The sequence below is a fragment of the Solanum dulcamara genome, chromosome 11, assembly GCF_947179165.1.
Source record: "Solanum dulcamara chromosome 11, daSolDulc1.2, whole genome shotgun sequence".
Lineage (NCBI taxonomy): Eukaryota > Viridiplantae > Streptophyta > Magnoliopsida > Solanales > Solanaceae > Solanum > Solanum dulcamara.
In genome coordinates, this window is record NC_077247.1 from 36,343,539 (window position 1) to 36,366,968 (window position 23,430).

The 23,430-nt window shown below is 37.9% G+C and overlaps 2 protein-coding genes across 3 annotated transcripts; one reads left to right on the forward strand and one right to left on the reverse strand.

Moving 5' to 3' along the window:
- Nucleotides 1-557: 557 nt before the first annotated feature.
- On the reverse strand, nucleotides 558-6,697 carry LOC129872884 (ubiquitin receptor RAD23c-like). 2 transcript variants are annotated; one of them, XM_055947830.1, is made up of 12 exons: nucleotides 6,469-6,697; nucleotides 4,651-4,812; nucleotides 4,398-4,451; nucleotides 3,627-3,700; nucleotides 3,449-3,523; nucleotides 3,175-3,352; nucleotides 2,796-2,930; nucleotides 2,645-2,710; nucleotides 2,522-2,569; nucleotides 2,313-2,419; nucleotides 2,108-2,186; nucleotides 558-872 (listed from the first exon to the last, which is right to left on the reverse strand). In XM_055947830.1, exons 1-12 carry the CDS (start codon nucleotides 6,532-6,534, stop codon nucleotides 756-758), a joined length of 1,161 nt encoding a protein of 386 aa, XP_055803805.1. In that variant the 5' UTR covers nucleotides 6,535-6,697; the 3' UTR covers nucleotides 558-755. The 2 variants fall into 2 exon arrangements, with proteins under 2 accessions (XP_055803805.1, XP_055803806.1); XM_055947831.1 differs by lacking the exon at nucleotides 4,398-4,451.
- A 12-nt stretch (nucleotides 6,698-6,709) lies between these two features.
- On the forward strand, nucleotides 6,710-11,378 carry LOC129872543 (uncharacterized). The gene is made up of 3 exons (XM_055947501.1): nucleotides 6,710-6,799; nucleotides 10,153-10,291; nucleotides 10,838-11,378. The coding sequence occupies exons 1-3, from the start codon at nucleotides 6,710-6,712 to the stop codon at nucleotides 10,984-10,986; spliced, it is 378 nt and encodes a 125-aa protein (XP_055803476.1). The 3' UTR covers nucleotides 10,987-11,378.
- The last annotated feature ends 12,052 nt before the right edge of the window (nucleotides 11,379-23,430 follow it).

Consider the following 23,430-nt stretch of genomic DNA (forward strand, 5'->3'; position numbering starts at 1 on the left):
CTCTAGAATATCTAAAACGTAATTTGGACATTTATGCCTATTGGTACGATGATTGTTCTAATGTTAAACTAAGGAAGCAAAGATACAGGAAGAAAGTGCAATAACCTTTCCAAGTCGTGGATGCACAAGACCTTTGGAAATAATAAGATAAGGGAGAGCCAGAACAAAGCCCTATTGATGCTGGGGGAGGGGAGTATTCCTTTGAAACCTTTGACACAAACAGCTAGATCAACTCTATTAGAACAAATAGAGTCGGGGAGAGCCAAAACAAAGCCCTATTGATGCCCGGAAAGGGAAGTATTCCTTTGAAATCTTTGACTCAAAGCTAGGTCGACTCCATTAGAACAAATCAAAAAACAATTTCAAACACAACAAAGAGAAGGAAAAAATAAAAACAGCTAAGTAGATACCAAAGTTCACACACAAAGAAAAACTGTAGATTGAACAAAAACACACGCAACAAACAATAAGAATGGCAACCATATTGAAATCGATGCACATAACAGACTTCGCAGGATAAAGCCCCAAATATGTTACAACTTAATGGCACTTGAACAAGATGAAAGCTTGCTGGTCCTTAAATATATAACATATCCATTAAAGAAATAGTTTTAGATCCAAGACTCTGAATGAGGGCATTGAATTACTCCACATGGCAAGATAGAAAGTATGTCACCCGGATTTAGAAGATAGAAAAACAAAAACAAGTATAATGAAAATTCTAAGAGGTCAAAGTGCACTCTGTTTCATCCATGTCATTCATCAAACTCATGCATGTGATCTAACAGATAGTTTGCAGCCATCTCCTCGTTTTTGTTGCATGCAAAAAATACTTGCAATACCAAAGCTCGATCGAAACCCATAGCTTCAAGCTGTTGAGATCAACACCAACAAAGCAGAAATGGACATTATCACATCAGAATAATATTTCATGTCTGCTAAAGCTCAGAGAAATATATATATCACAACTGAAAACGTAAAATATGGAAAACCGAGTAACATCCATCATAGTTTGCTTCAAGACGAAAAATGATTTTTTCACATTTGCCTAAGTCTTGCTGGGCAGAATTATCCAATTTGATTGGTGGTCGAATAATTGAGGTACACACGAACTGGCCAGACCACCACCATAATTTAAAAAACAAAAGAGCACATGCTGACAAGTGTCGCCTAATGTTTTCCACACAAATTTACCATTTGGATCTTGATATGAGGAAGAAGAGACTGAAAAAGATAATTCCATATCAGTAGGGTACAAATATTGAATGGTGTACCAACTTAGTAACTCATTCACATGGCCATGGGGTTCGGAATCATATAAAAGAGCTATGGTTTTTGGGAAAAGTCAGATTTAAGACAGGAACTAATGAATAAAAGGGGAGAAAAGAATAATATGGCAAACTACACCTTCTTGCATTTGGCGGACACTATGTAAAGATAGGAATATTAGGTGTTTTGGGGAGAAAAAAAGCAGAATCAAGTTTAACTGTTTGTGCCAGGTGTATTTTTGGAGAAAGGCAGAATGTAGAGGAAGTGGTGAAATCTCATGGATTCATTAGTGCTCTTTGCATTAAGAATCTGTAAATGCATTTGTTGTGGAATATTATACATTAGGTGGTTACTGAACACAGCATTTAGAAATGTACTGGTAGCATAATACTGGTGGCCACTTTTGTCCATACAGTTTAAGCACCTTTGAAGCCTAAACACAGTGACATAGTTGTTGAATATGGCATTCCTAAATATGAAGGATCCGTATGTAAAAGAAATTCTCCAAGCTAGGATATTTCAACACATTAGCACTTCAGCTATCAAGTAAAAATTTGCAAATCCTACCAGTGTCGTGTAAAAGGAAGTAGGAACAAGGCGTAGGCTTGTCCTTCCTCATAATGATTTTATGAATCATTGGAAACTCAATTCATAGATGCTATGGATTTGTATTACGTAAAAGAAGAGTATAATTCCAACAACATGAAAAGGCACCAGCAATCACACTGAAATTCCCCAGTGACATTCCACTCTTACAGCAAAACTGTTATGAAATGTACTAATTCTAACTGAACCTGTAACCATGTGATCCAAGCTAAATGATAAATAAAGAACTTACTCGCTCAATAGCCTCACGCTCCTCGGGTGTGACAGTCACAGCTTGTGGTATAGCCCCTGCCGCCTGCCCAGGCACATTCCTGATAGCACCATATACAAATACAGACGTGGAGATGTCAAAGAAAGAATATTTTGGACAGCAAGAAGCTAAAGTTAATGTGCCCCATACGCATCTAGCTCCCTAATGCAAAACAAGATGTTCTCACCCTTCCCCCTCAACGGGTTCATTGATGAGGCGCAAAAAGTCATCTTGATGTTCTTGAATCATCCGCATCAATTGAGGATTTTGCTTACCCAACTCCTGGAGCATAGGCTGCATAGTGAAAAAAAGAAGTCACTGTTCCAGGTTCCAGAACACATTTGTAAAAGCTTTGAGCAAACAAAATTAAAAGCCACGTTTTTGTGTGAGTGATACCTGCAATATCTGCGGGTTTGCTTGCACCATTGCTCGAAGGGCTTGAAACTGTTGAGGGGGGAAAAAGCTATAAAATTATGCTTACAAATTTAATTACCAATTTTACAAAGGCAGGATGTGCACCTGTGGACTATTGCTTAAGAAATCCAAATTTCCAGCTCCAACATTTGAACCCACATTTGGAAGGCCCTGTGATGTTAAATATGAGATAATTTTTAACATTTTGACTAACAAGTGCGAGCACAAACTTAAATTTTCTGGAGGATTTCACCACCTGAGGAAAGAGATCCAAAGGATTAGCATTTGGCCCACCAGACGGAACTGCTGGCTGTGAAGCCTGAACTGGAGGATTTACTGCCTGTCCGCTGGCAGGAGCAGCAGGTGGGATTTCTGCTTGCTCAGGAATACCCTGAATAATATTAGGTGTACTTTAAAGTCAATAAAAAGATATGACATTAGAAGACAAGAAAATACTAGAATCTCGCATAACACACAGCACTAACTGCCAACAGAAGGTGAACATTTTCCTACTTTCTGCGCTAAGGCAAAGTAACTACAAGAGAGTATGAAGCTTCAGGAATGCTACCATAGAAGGGCATTGCAACGCATTAGATGCACAAAGTAAAGAACAATTCAATCAACTGTAAACTCACAGAGTACAAGTATTCAATAGCTCTCTCTGGATTGTTATATGCAGCACGTAGGGCACGCACAACTGTATCCCGATCCCAACTTCCACCACCCATATCAAGAATCTGTTGAACTGTAGTTTCTAAGGTACTTCCAGCAACAAGATTTGATGCCGCTTGGCCATACACATCTGTCAAGGGACTGTTTGACAAAGAAAGAAATATAAAACATGACCTAACTAATCACATAGCATCACCAAAAAGTAATTTTCTAGCAAGATATCCTATATGTACTCACTTAGCAGCAGCTGGTGCAGGAGAGGGAGCGGGAGCGGGAGCGGGAGCAGGAGCAGGAGCAGGAGCAGATTGTGCACTAAAAAAACAGATAAGCATAAGCTAACTAAACCACAGACATAAAGATTGATTCCAAGTATCTTCCGACCAACAGTAAAATGTTGTGGGGAACAGAAACTCACGGTGCCGCATTTGCAGCAGTTGCTTGAGGTGCTACTGTCTGTGTAGGTTGGCCTGTGGATGTTGCAGGTTGGGCCTAGTCAAACAGATATCATCAGATCCCAAATAATCATTACAAATTCATACAACCATCTTCAATTGGCTCAAAGCACAGGATGTTAGACTTCAAGTACCCCAGAATAGCACAGGTAATATAATCATTACACAAGCCTCAGCAAAAAATAACTCTTTCAGCGCATAATTCAGCTACAAACTCATAAACCAAACATGTGTCTCCAAATATACAAGTACAGGTGTAGGTTACAAAAACAATCATCGTTCATCACATGTTTTTTGCAACAGGACAACATCAAACAGATGTCATCAGCTCCTAAATAACCATTATAAATTCTTACAATCATCTTCAAATGTTTCACAGCATAAGATGTTAGACTTCAAGTATCCCAGAATAGCACAGGTAATATAATCATTTCACAAGTCATCGAAATCACTCTCTTTCACTGCATGGTTCAGCTACAAAACCCATAAACCAAACATTTGCCTCCACGTATACAATTACAGGTGTAGGCTGTAAAACAATCATCATTCATCACATGTTTTGCAACAGGACAACATAAAATATTAAAGGAAGGTAATTATCACAACAGATGTATATATATAGTATTTAAAGGAAGTTGAAAACAATCTCAAACGTCTCACTAGAAACAGATACAGTCAAGTGCAGCAGTGGAAGAAAATGCATTAAATAAGTCAGCAAGTAAATAAGCTCTCACCGAATTTGAAGGTGCTGACTGTGTAGCTGAGGTTCCACTTGTTGAAACCTTATTCTACAATGGTCATGGGGGGATGGGGGATGGGGGGCAAAAATTGGAGAGAAACCATTATCAGCCAAAAGAAACAGAAAAATATGCATTCACACAGCTCAGGGAAGCATGAAGTACCCATAAAATCATCTGGGAAGAACAGATATTTAATAGACAAACTCTTTGAAGAGCACATGCTTAAATTACTGCAAAGAATAGGTACCTTGGAAAGCATTACAACGACAAAGCTATTTTCAGCAACTTTGTTTTCCTCCAATGTTGTAGTGTCCTTGAGAACTTTACCCTGGTGGATAAGCATCTGTTGTGCAGCGGGGTAGACATCTTGACCTTGAGCTGTTTCTATGCTTTTCTTCACATCAGCAACCTGAATATTTAATATATGGAGCACATCAGTTTGTGCAACAGAGGAAAAAGAGAGAGAAAGCATTGACAAAGAACTTGCAAACATGATTAAGATCAGGGCTTTATCTAAAAGTAAAATGATGAGATCAATGATTGGGATGCTGTTCTGGTTTCGTTTTTATTGCTAAATTTACTCTATCTTTAAACAAGGGTTTGTACATGTGAATGTACACAAAAGGACTTCAACTAAGGAAGACAGGGTTGAAGTAACTGTAACTGCTGCACAAGCTCTTCAACCCTGTCTGCACACTATTCTTTGCATTAAAAGAAAGGAACGGGAACCACAAAGACACCAAAGGGGAAAAATAATAATTAAAAAGCAGTATCAACAAAAAGCCAACAGAAAAGAATAAACAAAGCTGTTTCTTCTAATTCACTGCATGCAGGAGGTTTTACCATCTCATACAATGTAATTTTAATTCTCTTGTCATCTACCTCTTGAAAAGTTGAATGAGTAGTTGTAGATTCAAGAACACCCGGGTCAAGAAGAATTGCACTCATAAGGGCCATACAAGGGTAGTGGGCAATATTAAGTGCTTTAAAAAGGAACAATGGCCCTAATTCAACCCTACAAGCTAGCTTTGAACTGAACAAGAATTGGACAATACTATATTCTCAGAAATAGAGAAACTCCACTAACACAACCAATGGCTCCGCTAACATTAAGCATAACAATTAAAATCACTCCCAATTCCAAACTCAAATGAAATCACTCCCAAGAAAAAAAAGAATTTATTTCCATATAAAGTAAATGAATTTGCAACAAAGCTTCCACCAGTTTAACTTATGTGGAAACAAATTTATTTATTTGATAACCATAGTGGATACCTGCCACCTCCCACCAGCAACAAGTACCAGGTATCTGGTCCACTAAGGCTGGGATAAACGGGAAGACGTAGAAATAATAATTTGAAGCATTCTTTGCAACCAAGGTTTCAATGCAGATAATTCACTATAGAATCTTCTCAATAGTAAATAATCACTAACCCGAATCCAAATCCAATTCTACTCAGAAGAATTCTCATAAAATTACTCAGCAGCATTCAATACCATCAATTCTCGAATCAAACAAATCAATAATACTTGAAACAACCCCCTCCCAAACCATGCATCATTAGAACCTAAAATTCGCAAACAAAGTCGCCACTAACTTTGACTAGAACAATATATAAAGTTACCCTTTTTGTTACAATTCCACATTCATTACTCCAGAGGAGCAGTCAGTTACTCTTTTGTTTTACTAGTCGATGACTTAAAACCCTGAAGCTGCATCAGCTGCTAGGAAACCCTAATCAGAGTCCAATCGCTGCTACAACAACTCAGTTTGATAATTGAATACCTTAAGAGAGTCATAGTAACTCTCGGACTAGAACTATATATAAAGTTACTTTTTTTGTTACAATTCCACATTCATTACTCCAGAGGAGCAGTCAGTTACTTTTTTTAAGTAATCGATGACTTAAAGTCCTAATCTGCATCAGCCGCGAGGAAACCCTAATCAGAGTCCAATCGCCGCTACAACAACTCAATTTGATAATTGAACACAATTCACAAACATAAACACATGAAAGCATGTATATCATACAATACAAAAAGATATGGAGAGATCGAAAATTACTGTGTCTTCGGGTTTCACTTCGATCTCGAAGTGCGTGCCTTTCAAAGTCTTCACAAAAATCTTCATCTTCAAAAGCTAGCTTACAAGTCCTTCCACTTACTGCGCCGGCGGCTGCAACTTCCGGTCACTGCCGGCGATAAATATGTAAAACGATTAATGAAGGTTAACGATTGTGTTTATAGAAAATTTTGCAGAAAGAAAAAAGGTTTTAAGCAGAAAGTTCACTCAAAAGGGGTTGCTAATGTCTTTATCACCATTTATATACCTGAAAAAGAAGGGTAATGATTTGGTTACTGCTAGGTTTCGTGACAGCTCAGAATCCACCAATAATGTGAAGCCACGTCAGATACAGCGGTGTTGGTAGATTATGTTAGGTAATTTTTGACAAAGGTCACTTTAATTATTTATACGACCATAGAGTAAATTCCTCAATCTTTGAGAATTTATCTTCTAATATCACTTTTACTTCTTAAGATTATAATATCAATCTAACTATCCTTATTTTTCTTGAAATATACTTGATATAATAAAAAATTGATTTCTCTGCTATTTCGATACCATGTTACATCAAAGAAAAATCCTTAATAAGATATTTACTAACCCTTTAACCTAACAATTTTTTCTATTCAATAAAAAATTAATACAAAAAGATTTACTAATTTTTCTACGTTATTTTAAGATTTAATAATTCATTTGTTAATTCATTCAAATATTTTATACTTACTTCTCGTAGAGACAACATTAATTGATGCCGATGAATAATTAAATATAGAAAAAAAAATCAATGTTATAGCAAATTTTTTATTTTACATTATATTCATGAGTATTTGCTTGTGTGTGAACTTCTCTTCCTACAAAATTTAGTTTTGCTCTATCGAGGAAATAATTAGACTAGTTTCTTAAGATTGCCCCTATTCTATAGCAACTCAATCTTGCTTCCATCGTCTTCACCTTTATTATGCATCGTCTTTCCTTTTTCGTGTTAGTTTATGGGTAGAATATATATTAGTTTGTATCATGGATTTATTTATTACAAAAGACGAACATTCTTTTGCCAAAACATTAACATAAGTCCTCAAGTAGACATAAAAAAAGGGCGGAAAGAGTCTATATACCTTTATAATTTTTCGGAATGTAACTTGGCTCTATCTATTCATAGAAAAAAATGAGTTTTGCATCTCGGGTGAACAAATAGGCATGGGGAAGAATGAGAGGGGGGCTACAAGCCCTCTCTTGTTGTTTCCGGATCACCCATCTCTTTCATCTCCTTCATCGGCCCGGTGAGATCAAATCTCTAGAATAAAGTGAAGTGATAGAACTTCTTCCAAGCCCTTCTTAAAAAGCAATCACTGAGATACTTACGGAATCTCAAATCTCTTTCAACGCCAAGTGAAAGGGTGGGAATAAGAATTTAGATAAGATATGACTCCAGTATAAAAGAGAGAACATAAGTTCCAGAGTTGACAACTAGCTCTAAAATCGTTTTTGTAGTTTTCTTTTAATAAGTTGTACTCATTGATTTTACTGAGAAATAATTGAAAAAAGGATAGTGCACCATCCATCAATCCAATTGTACTATAAGTCTACCCAATCTTGCCAAGTAAGAAGGTAGCCTCCATTCAATAGAATATCATCATAAAAGAGAATCAGCATTAGGAATACCATGACTTTATCCTTCTGAAAAAGTCCTCATCTTATTGAGGCCAAACTTTTCCTAAAGAAGTCATCGATCCCATGAAGATGTTATCCATCTATTGCAACTTTTTCAATTCTAGTTCTATCCTTAATGAAAGTCCAAACAATAAGGTATCAAGTTTCTTTTTTTTTATTTCGAGATTGGCTTGGTTTTCAGTCTACCCTAAAGAAACCTAAAATCTCTCTCCCTTGCTTTCTCCTTTTGATAGACTAGCTTGTACATCTTTTTTTTTTGACACTCACCCTTTGCTTAGGAATTGCGCTCTCTCTCTCTCTCTCTCTCTCTTCTGTGTCAGCCGAGTTGATCAAATTTTACTAGTTAATAAATGAATTGTTAAATCTAGAGTAGCATAGAAAATTAAACAAGCCTCTCTATATTATTTTTTATCGAATATAAAATTTGATTAGGTTAAAGAGTTAATAAATGTGAAGGGAAGCGTTGGAGTAACTGGTAAAGTTGTTGCCATGTGATCAGGAAGTCACGGGTTCAAGCCTTGAAAACATCCTCTGGCAGAAATGCAAGGTAAGGCTGCGTACAATAGACCCTTGTGGTCGGGCCCTTCCCCGGACCCTGCGCATAGCGGGAGGCTTAGTGCACCAGGCTTTCCCTTTTTTAAAGAGTTAATAAATGTATTATTAAACAAAAGTTTAATGTGACATGACATCTAACTATGATAGAAAAATGTTTTTTTATGTAAAATATAATTTGAGAAAAATAGGAATACAACAACAACCCAGTGAAATCTCACAACGTGGGGTCTAGGAAGGGTAAAGTGTACGCAGACCTTACTCCTACTACGATAGGACAGATGTTTTTGAGAGATCCTTGGCTCAATAAAAGCATAAAAAGAGGTTAGATACTGCTAAGAAGTATAAGATGTTCAAAGTGTTATGTAAAAGCAAATAATAAATAACAAAAACGTCATAGATAAAATAAAGTAATCAAAGTACAGAGAGTAGTATATAATAATAGAAATCATAGCACAAGAAATTATAGCGCGCTAATGCGCCTACTAATAACGAAGAATAACAAGACTTTGTACTAGCCTTCTACTCTAATATAAATCCTCCACACCCTCCTATCTAAGTTCATGTCCTCGGTAAGATTTAACTGCGCTATGTCTTGTATAATCACCTCTCCCCAATATATCTTTGGCCTCCTCTACCTCTTCTGAAATCATCCATGGCCAACCTGTCACACATCCGCACTAGGGCATCTGTGTCTCTCATCTTCACATGCCCAAACCATCTCAATCGCATTTTCCGCATCTTGTCTTCTTCTGAGGCCACTCCTACCTTATCTCGAATAGCCTCATTTCTAATTCTGTCGCTCCTAGTATGCCCACATATCCATCTCAACATTCTCATCTCGGTAACTTTCATCTTTTGAATGTGAGAGACCTTAACTGGTCAACACTCTGCCCCATATAACATAGCCAGTCTAACCACCACTTTGTAGAACTCGCCCTTAAGTTGTGGTGGCACTTTCTTATCACATAGCATATCGGAAGCGAGCCTCTATTTCATCCACCCTACCCCAATACGATGTATAACATCATCGTCAATCTCTCCGCTGCCTTGCATAATAGACCCAAGGTACTTGACACTACTTTTCTTTTGGATGGCCTGGTCCCCAAGCTTAACTTCTGCGCCAACCTCTTGAGGTGTCTCACTGAACTTGCACTCTAAGTACTTTGTCTTGGTCCTACTCAATTTAAACCCTTTAGACTCCAAGGTTTGTCTCCAATCCTACAACTTAACGTTAACTTCGCTACAAGTCTCATCGATCAGGAATATGTCGTCCGCAAAAAGCATATACCATAGCACTTCACCTTGAATTTGTCGCATCAATCCATCCATCACCAAGGCAAATAAAAATGGACTAATAGCTGATCTTTGATGCAACCCCATCACAACTGGAAAGTGCTCTGAGTCCCCTCCTACTGTCCTTACCCTGGTTTTAACACTCTCATACATGTCATTAATCAGGCGCATTTTCTGTTTATTTTTATCCACGGTTTTCCGATCAAAATCTTTCTCCGATCTTTCCTCGGCAAAGGGTTTCCAGATCTCACACCTCCGCCACTGCTGACGCTGGCATCTTTCCAGCCACTGTCTGCAGCTCCAGGTTCTTTTTTTCCTTAACTGATTTCGTGTGCACCAATTCATCTTCTAATATTACTTCTAGATCAGTTTGAGTTAGTTGTGGTAGCCTATTGTTCTTGTTTTTTTTGCTTACAGTTATTGTTCTTGATTTTTTCTTACCATTATTGTTCTTGATTTTCCGTTCTCTTTCTCCACTTATTGTTACTGTTCTTGATTTCTTGTATTTGCTTATTAGTTACGGAGGAGGAGAACTCAGTTTCCACTCTAGGATTATTATCACAATTTATGTTAATAACCACATCATCATCAGAACACTTCTTTTTTAATATCTATTTCATATCTCTGCTCCCATTTGGACATTCACCGTCTCGGCTCCCATTTGGACATTCACCGATTTTGCTTCAGTTCCGGTTATAACCTCCGCCGCTGCCTCTTTCCTCATCACCGTCTCTGCTCCTATTGCTCAAATTACTTGCCTGAAAACTATTATATATAATTTCTTTGGAAATTAGCAACGATTGTACTCCCCTTTTCCCCTTTTCCTGTTTATTTTTTCTTTGTTTTGCAGGTGTACAGATCTGTACAACTCCGGCGAGGTTGAAAATCAGTGACCTAGAAGGAGACAAAAATCCACGCACTGCTGCCAAATCTACTCCAAAAATTCTACCATCGCAAATCAGAGATACAAATCGTGCATCTCTCTCAGATCTGGCCTAGATTTATTGTTTTCGGCGTTAACAGTATTTTCCGGCGTGAACCAGGTTCATTTCGAGTGGAGTTGGTACCTCCGATTTTCATATATTTTTTGATCATACACCTATCGTTGCATCTTGCTAACTTTAGACTTGTGAATAATTTACTAGTTCGTGCGTGTTTTCGTGGCTTTGGATAGTGATGGTAGACTAGGGTCATGTTTTCGCTCATGGACGGGGACGAGGGTAAGGAGAGGTAAGTGGGTTAAAGGAGCGTCTAGACTGAGAATAGGTTCTTGGAACATTGGGACGTTAACGGGTAAATCCATAGAACTAGTTAAGATTCTAAAGAAGAGGAAGATTAATATAGCCTGTGTCCAGGAGATAAAATGGGTCGGCTCTAAAGCTAAGGAAGTAGACGGGTATAAGCTTTGGTTTTCTGGTAAATCGAAGTATAGAAATGGGGTAGGCATTTTAATAGACAGTGATTTAAGGGATCAGGTGGTGGAGGTTAGGAGAGTCAATGATAGGATGATGTCGATTAAAATGGTCGTTGAAGGGATCACGTTGAACGTTATTAGTGCTTATGCGCCGCAAGCGGGCTTATGCGAGGAGTATAAGAGGCGCTTTTGGGAGGAGTTGGACGAGTTAGTGGGAGGCATACCACCTACTGAGAAGCTTGTCGTGGGAGGGGATTTCAATGGGCACATCAAATCTATTTCGGGAGGGTATGATGATGTGCATGGGGGCTTTGGCTTCGGGGACAGAAATGGAGGAGGAACCGCACTATTGGACTTCGCAAGAGCTTTCGGGTTAGTGATAGCCAACTCGAGTTTTCCAAAGAAGGAGGATCACTTGGTAACCTTCCGTAGTTCAGTAGCTAAAACTAAGATAGATTTCTTACTCCTCAGGAAGGATGATAAGGGTTTGTGCAAAGACTGTAAGGTCATCCCGATCGACAACCTTACAACCCGACATAAGCTCTTAGTGATGGATTTAGGGATAAAGATGACAAGGACGAGGAGGGTCGGGGAAGAACGACCTAGAATCAGATGGGGGAGTTTGACAACGGTTAGTGCCCTTGAGATGGGAGAGAAATTGAAGGATATGGGGGCCTGGGATAGTAGTGGGGATGCGAACGATATGTGGGAAAGGACAGCTAGTTTTATTAGGGTTGTAGCAAAGGAAGTGCTAGGAGTCTCGACAGGTAGTCGTAGTCGGCATCGAGGGGACTGGTGGTGGAATGGAGAAGTGCAAGGGAAAGTGGAAGCAAAGAAGGTGGCGTATGTTAAGTTGATGGAGAGCAAGGATGAGGTGGAGAAGTGGACGAATGGAGAACTGTATAAGATAGCGAGGAAGGAGGCGAAGTTGGCGGTTGCAACGGCGAAAATGGCAGCTTTTGAACGTCTTTATGCTGAACTGGAAGAGAAAGGTGGGGAAAGAAAATTATTCAGGCTAGCCAGGGCCCGGGAGAGAAGGGCACACGATGTGGATCAAGTGAAGTGCATTAAAGACGAAGACGGAAAAGTATTGGTAGAGGAGACCCTTATCAAACAAAGATGGCAGTCATACTTCCATAAACTTTTGAATGACAAAGGGGACAGAGAAATTGTGTTGGGAAATTTGGAACATACAGGAATGAGTCACGATTTTGGGGGTTGTAGGAGTATTACGGTCGATGAGCTTAAGGATGCTGTTCGTAGGATGCGCTGGGGAAGAGCGACCGGACCTGACGAGATCCCTGGAGAATTTTGGAAGAGTGCGGGCTCGGTAGGTTTGGAATGGCTGACTAGATTATTTAATGTCATCTTTACAACGGCAACGATGCTCGTAGAATGGAGATCGAGCATCATGATCCCGCTTTACAAAAATAAAGGGGATAGCCAGAGCTGTGACAACTATAGAGGTATTAAGCTTCTAAGCCATACTATGAAAGTGTGGGAAAGAGTGGTAGAGATGAGGGTGAGGAGAGGCGTGTCTATTTCAGAGAACCAGTTCGGATTTATGCCGGGACGCTCAACTACAGAAGCCATCCACCTTATGAGGAGACTAATAGAGCAATATAGGGAGAGGAAGAGAGACTTGCATATGGTGTTCATCGACTTGGAAAAGGCTTACGATAAAGTCCCACGAGAGATACTATGGAGATGTTTGGAGGCTAAAGGTGTACCTGTAGCGTACATAAGGGTGATCAAGGACATGTACGAGGGTGCCAAAACCAGGGTAAGGACAGTAGGAGGGGACTCAGAACACTTTCCAGTTATGATGGGGTTGCATCAAGGATCAGCTCTTAGCCCATTCCTATTTGCCTTGGTGATGGATGGATTGACGCGACAAATTCAAGGTGAGGTACCATGGTGTATGCTTTTTGCGGACGACATAGTCCTCATCGATGAGACTCGTAGCGGAGTTAACGCTACACTGGAAGATTGGAGACGAACCTTGGAGTCTAAGGGGTTTAAGCTGAGTAGAACCAAGACAGAGTACCTAGAGTGCAAGTTCAGTGAGACACCTCAAGAGGTTGGCGCGGAAGTTAGGCTCGGGGACCAAGCCATCCAAAAGAGAAGTAGTTTTAAGTACCTTGGTTCTATCATGCAAGACAGCGGAGAGATCGACGAGGATGTCACACACCGTATTGGGGCAGGATGGATGAAATGGAGGCTTGCCTCCGGTGTGTTATGTGACAAGAAGGTGCCACCACAACTTAAGGGCAAGATCTACAAAGTGGTCGTTAGACCAGCTATGTTATATGGGGTAGAGTGTTGGCCAGTTAAGGTCTCCCACGTGCAAAAGATGAAGGTTGCCGAGATGAGAATGTTGAGATGGATGTGTGGGCATACCAGGAGTGACAGGATTAGAAATGAGGCTATTCGAGAAAAGGTAGGAGTGGTCTCGGTGGAAGACAAGATGCGGGAAACGCGACTGAGATGGTTTGGACATGTGAAGAGGAGAGTCCCAGAGGCACCAGTGCGGAGATATGAGAGGCTGGCCATGGATGGTTTCAGAAGAGGTAGGGGTAGGCCGAAGAAATATTGGGGAGAGGTGATCAGACAGGACATGGCGCATTTACGACTTACCGAGGATATGACCCTAGATAGGAGGGTGTGGAGGACACACATTAGGGTAGAAGGCTAGTTCATAGTGGTTTTATTCTCCCTGATTCGTAGGCGTATTAACGCACTATGATTTCTGGTACTCTGCTGTATGTTATTTATGGTATTTATGTTATTATCCAATAATAATATCTACTATTTTTTGTGCTTTGATTATACTATTGTTTGGACCGTTTTTGTTATCTACTTATTTACTCTAATATTCTTGTCTAACCTTGTTCTATACTTTTATTGAGCCGAGGGTCTTTCGGAAACAGCCGTCCTACATTGGTAGGAGTCAGGTCTGCGTACACTCTACCCTCCCCAGACCCCACGATGTGGGATTTCACTGGGTTGTTGTTGTTGTTGTTGTATACATGTCATTAATCACCCTAAAAGAAATAAAAGTGATATTAGGAGGCAATTTCTCAAAGATGGATGACCATTCAGGGAATTTACTTTGACCATACAAAAATATTTTTTGATATAAGTACACAGGTGTAATGACCCTCTAGGTTATTTCCTCCATTTTATGATCTTTTTAGCATTTAGAGCTTTTCTGTAGTGATCCAAGTCATTTATGACTTACTGGGACTGATAGTTCGGTCATCTGGTCGTTCGTTTGGGTTTTATGTAAGTTTTCATATTTTAGAGCTCTTGAAGTTTGAACGGGTAAATTCAATCAAAACTCCAAGAAGACAGCCTCAGAATGCAATTTTGATGGTTCAGTTAGCATTAAAATGTTGATTTTGGCCTAAAAGAACCTTTCGTGCGGATCTCGAGGTTTCTAGGCTCATTCTGAGCCCTCCTTTATAATTTGGCTTAAAATAGAGATTGGGTATGAGACCCATTTTTTGTTGATACAAACTCGATTAGAAGTTTCGACATCTACGTTGAGTTCGTAATGTTAAATTTGGCGGGGTAGCATATCTCATTTGCTCGCATAAAATTTTGATCGAATCCCAAGTACTTCGTCACAGATTTTTAAGTTGGGCTAAACCAAGTAATGTACATCAGCTAGTGTAGCACCAAATCCTTTTTCGCGTTGGTGTGCCTAGGGTCCGCGATCGCAATGGCCATTGAATTGGCCTCCATGTTCGTGAAGGCCTGGTGACGCGTTGCCTTGCGCGATTGCAAGCCACCCTTCACATGCATGATGCCTTGTCCCTTGGTGGTGCGATCGCAAGCTTAGAGCTTTGTGATCGCGAAGGGCATTTTGATTGGTGTTTTAAATTAAAACTAGTCGTAAATCAGCTCACTTACAATCTTTCAAAATTCAGTATCTCAGCTTGGGAGCTTTATTTTGGGTTATTCATGATCCACTTTGTTTGTAATTAATATGGCTACATATTAGAGTGATCGGGAAAGACCGAAGAGTGTCGTGTAGAGGTAATTTCTACCTAAAAGAGTTGTCTCATTATTTGTGATTAATGTTGAATATTATTGCATGTCATCATTTATTGAATAATTTTCCTTTAAATATTCTTGTCATATTTAGGTTGTTTAGGTTTAATTTCTTTGTTTAGGATTCTTTGTTTATGATTTTCCTTGTGGACTGATGTAATGACCTTGAGGGTGATTTTCAAAAAAATTGTACAAAAACGCGTGAACAGTAACTTTTTGGGCAGAAAATGCCCTTTTCTTCCCATTTCAATATTTTTCATCATTTGTTTGAGTTCTTGAACTCCTTGAGGTGATTTGAGAAGAAATTTTTGAGGCAAAGTGTTGGGTAAGTGATTTTTGACCTAAAACCTTCCTTTTTCATTAAGTTTTTAACGATTTTAACTCTTAAATTTTAGTTTCAAACCCCAAAAATCTTTGTTTCTTCCCTAATCCGAATTTAAGGAAAATTGTGATTTCCAACTCATTTTGAGCTCTATTTTTATGGGTTTTTCAATCATGAGTTCCTTATTACCAATAAAATGGGATTGTTTAATAAATTTCCAGATTTGACCCTTTTTGAAAATAGTTAATTTTTGGACCATTTTACCCCTGGTTCCGAAACCTATCAATATGGGTGTCATTGGACTCCTTGTGACGTGTATGTTTTATTGTTAATAGTGGGTTGTCATTCTGAACACTGAATTCGAGAGTTGCTTGTCCGGTGGAGGTATTCGAGTGCGGTTTCGGCAATTGAGGTAGGTTTGGCTATCTTTCTTTGAGATGAGGTAATTAGTCATTCATATATTATAGACTTTGGGATGGGATTGTAGTATGAGTTGAGAATGTTATATATATTGTGATGCCCGTGTGGAGGCTTATTTATTAATGTGTTGCCGTGACGGGATTTATTTGTATTACATAGCCCGTGTGGGGGCCTTATTTGTTATCTTATTTGCTTTGAGAGCATGTGAATTATGATTTGCCTAAGAGAGAGGCTTGAGTATATTATTTGACTTGTGATGCCGCCTGAGAGATTAAGTTGGGGGTTTTGAGCATACTTGAGTATTTAAATATTATTAAGAAAGGGGTGAATATTTAAATAAAAGTGTGTTCTTTCCGTTACTATTTATTGAGGGTGAATATCATGAGTAGGTTAAGTTTTGAGAACTTTGAACCTTATACCACATGTGAGTTGATTATTACTTCCATGCATATGTGTTTTGATGCATTCATCATATCATGAAACATGGGAAGTTGAGAAATATGGAAATTCTTTTTGAGAAAGAAAATGAAACACCTTTAAACCTTTGTATCTTGAGTCCCTGACCGAGGCAGTTTTCCGACAGGGTAGTGGATGCATTGTGATCCCAACCTTTGTATCTTGAGTCCCTGACCGAGGCAGTTTTCCGGCAGGGTAGTGGATGCATTGTGATCCTAACCTTTGTATCTTGAGTCCTTGACCGAGGCAGTTTTTCGGCAGGGTAGTGGATGTATTGTGATCCCTTGACCACGAGGAGGTGGCAAGGATAATGAGATATTGTGATTGAGGTATATGGTCTGCGAGACCCCCATGGGTCCTGCTTGGTAGCACAGCTCGGCAGGTGTATACGATAGGCTGTGCGACAGTCTTGATTCCACCGTACCACCACATCATTGCATCATCATATTGCATTGCATTGACATTTGTGCTGCTTGAATTATTTGATTAATTGTGATTATGAGTTGTTATTATGGGTTTACTTTACTCGTGCCACTATATATATAAACTGGCGGCACCGATGCCGAAGTGGGACTTTTCTGTATGCAGGTGGAAGCGTTCCTTAGTTTATTTCATAGGTTTGATTAATTCCTTATACTCAGTCAGCTAAAACCTACTGAGTACATGTGAATTGTACTCACCCCTACTTCTGTGTCCCTTTTTGATGCAGATACTAGTTGGGGTACCCCACGTGGCAGTTAATATTCTAGCGGATTGTGTAATTGTCAGATTAGTGGTGAGGTCCCAGAATTCGGATCGTCACTAGTCTATCTTTATTTTTCAGTCTTTTGTATCATTCAGAAACTTATGTTATATCTTCAGATTCGAACCTTGTATTAGATGCTCTTTATACTTATGACATCAGGTTTTGGGATAATTTTTTCATTGTTTTTTTTCTTTTTATTTAAATCATGGAATCACTTTCCCCTTTGGGAGTCTTGTATGAATTTTATTTTTAGGGTTACACATCAGATTGGGTTTTGAGATGTGTGCCATCATGACCTCAGTTTTTGGGTCGTGACAACTTACTTATATTGTGACTCCTCACTACAATTGGTTAATTAACCATTTAAAGTTAAAGATTTGACAGATTCATATGAAGAAAATTCACAAAAGCTTAAGCAGTTCTTCAATTATGTATTGTTGGAGAGATTTATTGGATAAATCAACATGTATTTACTTAGTGGTTATAAAGTACTGATCTCTTTGTTTATTTTTTTCGTCTACTTTGAACTTTACACGTGTCACGACCCAACTCACTTGGACGTGCATGCACCTACTCTAACACCTAAGTAGGAGAACTCTTAATCTCCTAAAAAGAATTAATAATGCGAAAGTTGAAGAGAGTACAATAATGAGCCGGAGAAGTTATAAAAACGCCTGCACTAATTTAAAGACTCAAGTCTAATACAGAAACCATCTAACACCCCCAAGGATACTAGTCTAAAACAAGTACATGATATTCTACAGAGGCAGAGTATAAATAAAATAAATGGCTTAACAAGAATATTATCAGTATAAACAACACGTATTAGTAGGCATCATTGGTCAACCTGATATTCACCGCATAATATATAGGAACCAACAGAAGAAAACACAAGCATCAAGGAGTTACACCAACGTCCCTCCATTAACTTACGTTCACCTCCTCGCAAAAACTCTTGTAATAAGCCACTCTCATATTAACTATTGGCCCATTGTGAATTCCGATCATACATCCAATTATACTTTCTATAGCATAGATAGGTCTTACGAAATTATCTCACCACTAAATCTACCGTGCTAGCCTTACACACTCCCAAGGCCATATGACAACACCCTATTCCTACTAGTAAACAAGACTTTATCAACCATTTTAGATCGGCTATTTCCTTACTATACAGAACTCGGTCACCCCACAATCACAACTCTTGGCCAATTTTGATCCTCACTTGATAGCTACACTCTTCTACCACCTGGACTTTGTGCTCTAAGTAGCTGACTTCTAACATAACAATACAAACTCTACTCTTATGCCTGATCTCCATGAGATACTACCGATACTATAACTTGGTCACCCAATTCACATACTCGTGTCCTTAGATGGTATTATACTTCCTTCCAAATCCTAAACTCAAATCTATCACTGAATGGGTGGGATTGTTCAAAGTAATATCAACACCTCAACCTCTATACATGTAAGAATATTATTCCCCAGAATGCCAGATAACAACTGGTCCTCTCACGAAACTATCAATACACTTGATAAAAAAACAAAAGCTACCATAAATAAAACTGACTTACTTTTAGAAAATAAATTACACAATATAGTAAGAGTCTTAATGTAACGACCTACCTGTTTTAACAAATAAGTCAATAGGGAAGGAATCTGAACCAGAAAACTTCGGGTGGTGACTTGAGAAAAATTGAGTCTAGGCTAGAGTTGGATGAATTATGAGTCAGGTGAGGTCTAGGGTGATCCAAAAATGAATGGGTATTGAACCTATAGTTTGATTTATCTAGTTGATATCCAAGATGGTACGGAGTTTGTATGGCTTTATGAAATCGTATTCGGGCGAGTAAAACTCTCAGAATTAAACTTGGCATGAAGAGTATATGTTAAGAGATCTTAGGAGAAGGGCATGTTGTGATATGAGGGACTTGAACACTTTTTACAAGCTCTCTGTCTTTGCATATCTCGCAAGAGCGGGAATAATTCTGCAAAGGCGGGGCCGCCAGAGCGAGATGGTTCCATTATGGTAAGACAGATGATAATAAAGAAGAGGAAAGTCGCAAAATGGCTTTTAGTCATCCTACTTCGTTCTTAAGAGACTAGAAGCGACCTAGGGGGAATTCTTTCTGATCATTGGGGGAGGGTTTTGATCTGAAACTAATGGTGGAAAATAGCCTTAGATGGGGGTTAGGATCATGAGTGGGGCCTAAGAGAGGAATTATGTTATAATTCATATATACCCCAAAACTAGGGAGGGTGAGACTGACCTCGATACTGACTAAATAAAAAAGACGGCTATATAACATCTGAAACTGCAACACTTAGGCCAATCAGGCCACCTTTCACAACAATCTGGACTGACAAGGTCGCAGCTAAATAAAATCTGAAAAAACTACATAAGGTCAGCTAGGCCATAATACAATTGAACTGAGCAACGAAAGCTGACAAGACCATAAAACTAAACTGAACTAAACTGTACATACACGTCCACAAAAACCTCTAAAAAGTAACTAACATAATGCACATGACAGGGCCCTGGCCTACCCATACAAAGGATCATAACATAATACTAGCAAACTAGAACCTAGCTCCTAAATGAAAAGAGTATACCAACTCTCAACTGAAATCGGACTCCTACTACACTTGACGACTAGGAGATCTACCTATACCTGCAGCATGAACGCACCATCCCCCGGCAAAGGGATGTTAGTACGAATAACATTACCAGTATGTTAGGGATAGAGACAACTTCTATCCTCGAGAGCTAAAATAAGATAACAACATAACCTTTCTAGAAGGAGATATGTAAGTAAGCACATTTATAAATCATACTGCTCTAAGGGCTCACTATATGCTAGTCCCATCATAATGGTAGCCCTGTCCAGCCAAGTGGCCATCTCGGTGGTATAGTAAATTGATAAACATCTGCCTACCAGACATACCCGTCGTGGTGGTATGGTGAACTATAGTCACAGCTATTACTGTATCTGCCTATTGATATTATCCCATCGGTAGTGTAACATAAAGTCATAACCATTATCACGTACTGAGTCAACCGTGCTCATATCTAGTATATCTAATAAGCATAGTATATATGCAAGCTGACTATACGACTACAATGTCAATAGGCATCTCTAGGACTCGTGAACTGCAATTATGGACATATAATGTATAAAGCTTTAAGATAGCATATAAGTACGCCTACTAAATACTTAAAACAACCTTAATAAGGTTTAGATTCCATGAAGAGTCTAGTAGGCTTATGAACAGTGTACTAAAGGTATTTATGTCGCCTTAACGTATATCTTGAATAAGAGCACGTATAATTCTACTTCTATATAACTCTCTAACATTAAGAATCTGTATGTATACATATATATTCTGTCTATAAGTGATTCTTTTACACGTGTCGATAATTATATAATTGGACTTTCGTTATTAACTTATTATGTCGATAATCACAAATAATTTTTAATTCTTTGGCCTAAGTCATATGGAATCATGGAACTCATAAACATGACTATTTCTTAATGAAAATATGTATAAGACCAGCTCACAGTGCCCACTATAAGGGATCTCCAAACTTGATTTTTAACTACAACAATAATTGTAGATGTATATCGTCATTTACGTCACATTCATCTATCATAACCAACTATAGATCATCACCATGTCTTTTCAACCTTTTAATAGTACCATACCATACCTTGATATGAGTTTTAAATATAGGAGTACTAGTCTTATCAATGACATATATTCGTACTTGAAAATGAAGGAAATGGGGCACTGTTACATACCTTGATTTGAGTCCCCTAATGTACTACACTGGCTGAATTATCCCTTACTCCTTCAATATAAAATATCAGCCAATGAAAATTCAACTTTAAACAATTACAAAATGCATTCGAGTCATGTTGTCAATTCAACAAACTTATGATGGTCGTAATATTAGATCAATTTATTAATCCTTGTTGACACCCAATTTTGATCGACCTATAATTATTTTTTGAATCACTATCTTAATAGATAGGCATTTTTAAAAATTATGTTCTTGTATTATATATATATGTATAAAGTTAAAATTTTTAGTTTTTACCAAAAATAGTAATAATAATAATAAAAAATCATATATTTTGGCGTTCATAGCTCATAATATATTTTTTTCTATTTGTTAATATTATTAACATTTTTTTTTTACCGTTTATGAAAATAACAAGCTTTGTACATTCAAATATATTTTTTTCGCATTATTTAATATATATTATATGTGTGTGTGTGTTTTCTTTGTATAAATATTACTTAATTAGGTATATTTTACCAATTTACTTATTCATATTAATTTGTGCATATTGCATACCTATTTTAATACGACTTATATGTATATGCATATAAGGTTATTACTTAATTAAGTTTATTGTGAATTTTAGTTAAATTGTTTGTCATATCTATTTTTAGTATATACATAAGTATTTCTTTATAAAATATGTTATTTACTAAGTTTATTTTTTGTAATTTACTTCTTCATATTAATATATACGTATTTTAATAGGTCTTATGTACATATGTATATAAAAGGGTTATTATTTAAGTTTGTTATATATTTTAATTTGTTTATGTTAACATACCTATTAAACATCTATTTTTAGTATATAATATATATAAGTGGCATTTATGTGTATATATACAAAAATATTTATATTGTATGTACATGCATATTTACTTTACATATATAATATTATAATTTTATAGATTTATGATTTTACTTATTCAACATGTATTTGACAACTAATCATATGACATTTTATTTGTATGACTACTTATAATTATATCCTAATTAAATTTAATGTAGTCTATTTTTATATCAAATTATAATCTCAACCATAGATTGCATTTTGATCGGACGACTCTCATTCGTTCTTATCCTTTTTCACACCCAAAACCCTAAAACTATCTTATTCTCTCTCTACCTCTTTCACCTAACTCTCTCTCTCTATTCATCATCTTCTCCAAAGGAGAAGAAACAACAAAGGCCATAGCAGCCGCCTCCCTCACTCTCTTCTTCTCTCCCTCTACCGCTCCACATCCATCTCCCTCACTGGCCAGCAGCCATTGATGACGCTTAGCAGCTGCGATAGTGAGCTCCAAGCAGCTGGCGATGCTGTCCAGTAGCTACAGCACGCGAACAGCAGCAACTCCAACCAGTGACAGCAAGCTCCAGCGACCAGCAGCTGCAACGGCGAGCCACTGACGGTAGCAGCTCCAATCGGCAGCAACACCTCCAGCGAGCAACACGAACGCAGCAGCAGCAACTGCTGCTCCTTCCTCGCATCTCCAACGACGACGACGCACAGCGACAGTGACGACGGCGGCCACCAACCAGTGAAGACGATCTCTTCGAGCGTCGTTGCTAAACGAACAAAACAATAAATCGAAAACGGATCTTCATAGATCCGTCTTGGTATGATTTCATTTTACTTTTATTTTATTATATACGTATATAGATTTATATATATATCGTGTTTCTTGCAAACTTAGATTTCATATGGTTGTTGTTGGTATGGTTGCATTTAAAGTTTACTTCATTATATGTGTATATAGATATATATGTTATGTTTCTTGTAAAATCTAAATTTTGTAGGATTGTTGTGTTGATGTTGGGCTGATTGTATTTATGTATTCAATACTCTTGATATGTTCCTTGTTTGGAAGATTTAATTAATCATGATTCATGTATTGTTCATTCAAGATTTTTGTTTTTAAAATAAATATTGGGTTGATTGTCTACCTCAAATGATTTGTTAAACTTGAGATTCGAAGTTGTTTGTTAGTTCCTAATCGATTAGTATTACAAAGCATATATCTATTTTTTTTGTTCATGTTCATGTCCATGTTGATATTAGTGTTCATATTCATGTTCTTACATTTTAATTATGCACAAAATATAGTTCATTTTTAGATGTTTACTTGCTTATTAATCGATTAAGATTATTATACATGTTTGTATTGTTTGTTTTCTGTCCATGT

Excerpts from the sequence above, each read along its gene's own strand:
- LOC129872543 (XM_055947501.1), top strand. The coding sequence starts at position 6,710 with ATGTCTTTATCACCATTTATATACCTGAAAAAGAAGGGTAATGATTTG. Across the intron at positions 6,800-10,152 it reads GCTCAGAATCCACCAATAAT|GCGCATTTTCTGTTTATTTT; the intron begins GTGAAGCCACGT and ends GTCATTAATCAG. Across the intron at positions 10,292-10,837 it reads GCCACTGTCTGCAGCTCCAG|GTGTACAGATCTGTACAACT; the intron begins GTTCTTTTTTTC and ends TTTGTTTTGCAG.
- LOC129872884 (XM_055947830.1), bottom strand. The coding sequence starts at position 6,534 with ATGAAGATTTTTGTGAAGACTTTGAAAGGCACGCACTTCGAGATCGAA. Across the intron at positions 4,452-4,650 it reads TCGTTGTAATGCTTTCCAAG|AATAAGGTTTCAACAAGTGG; the intron begins GTACCTATTCTT and ends TGACCATTGTAG. Across the intron at positions 3,701-4,397 it reads AGTCAGCACCTTCAAATTCG|GCCCAACCTGCAACATCCAC; the intron begins GTGAGAGCTTAT and ends CTGTTTGACTAG.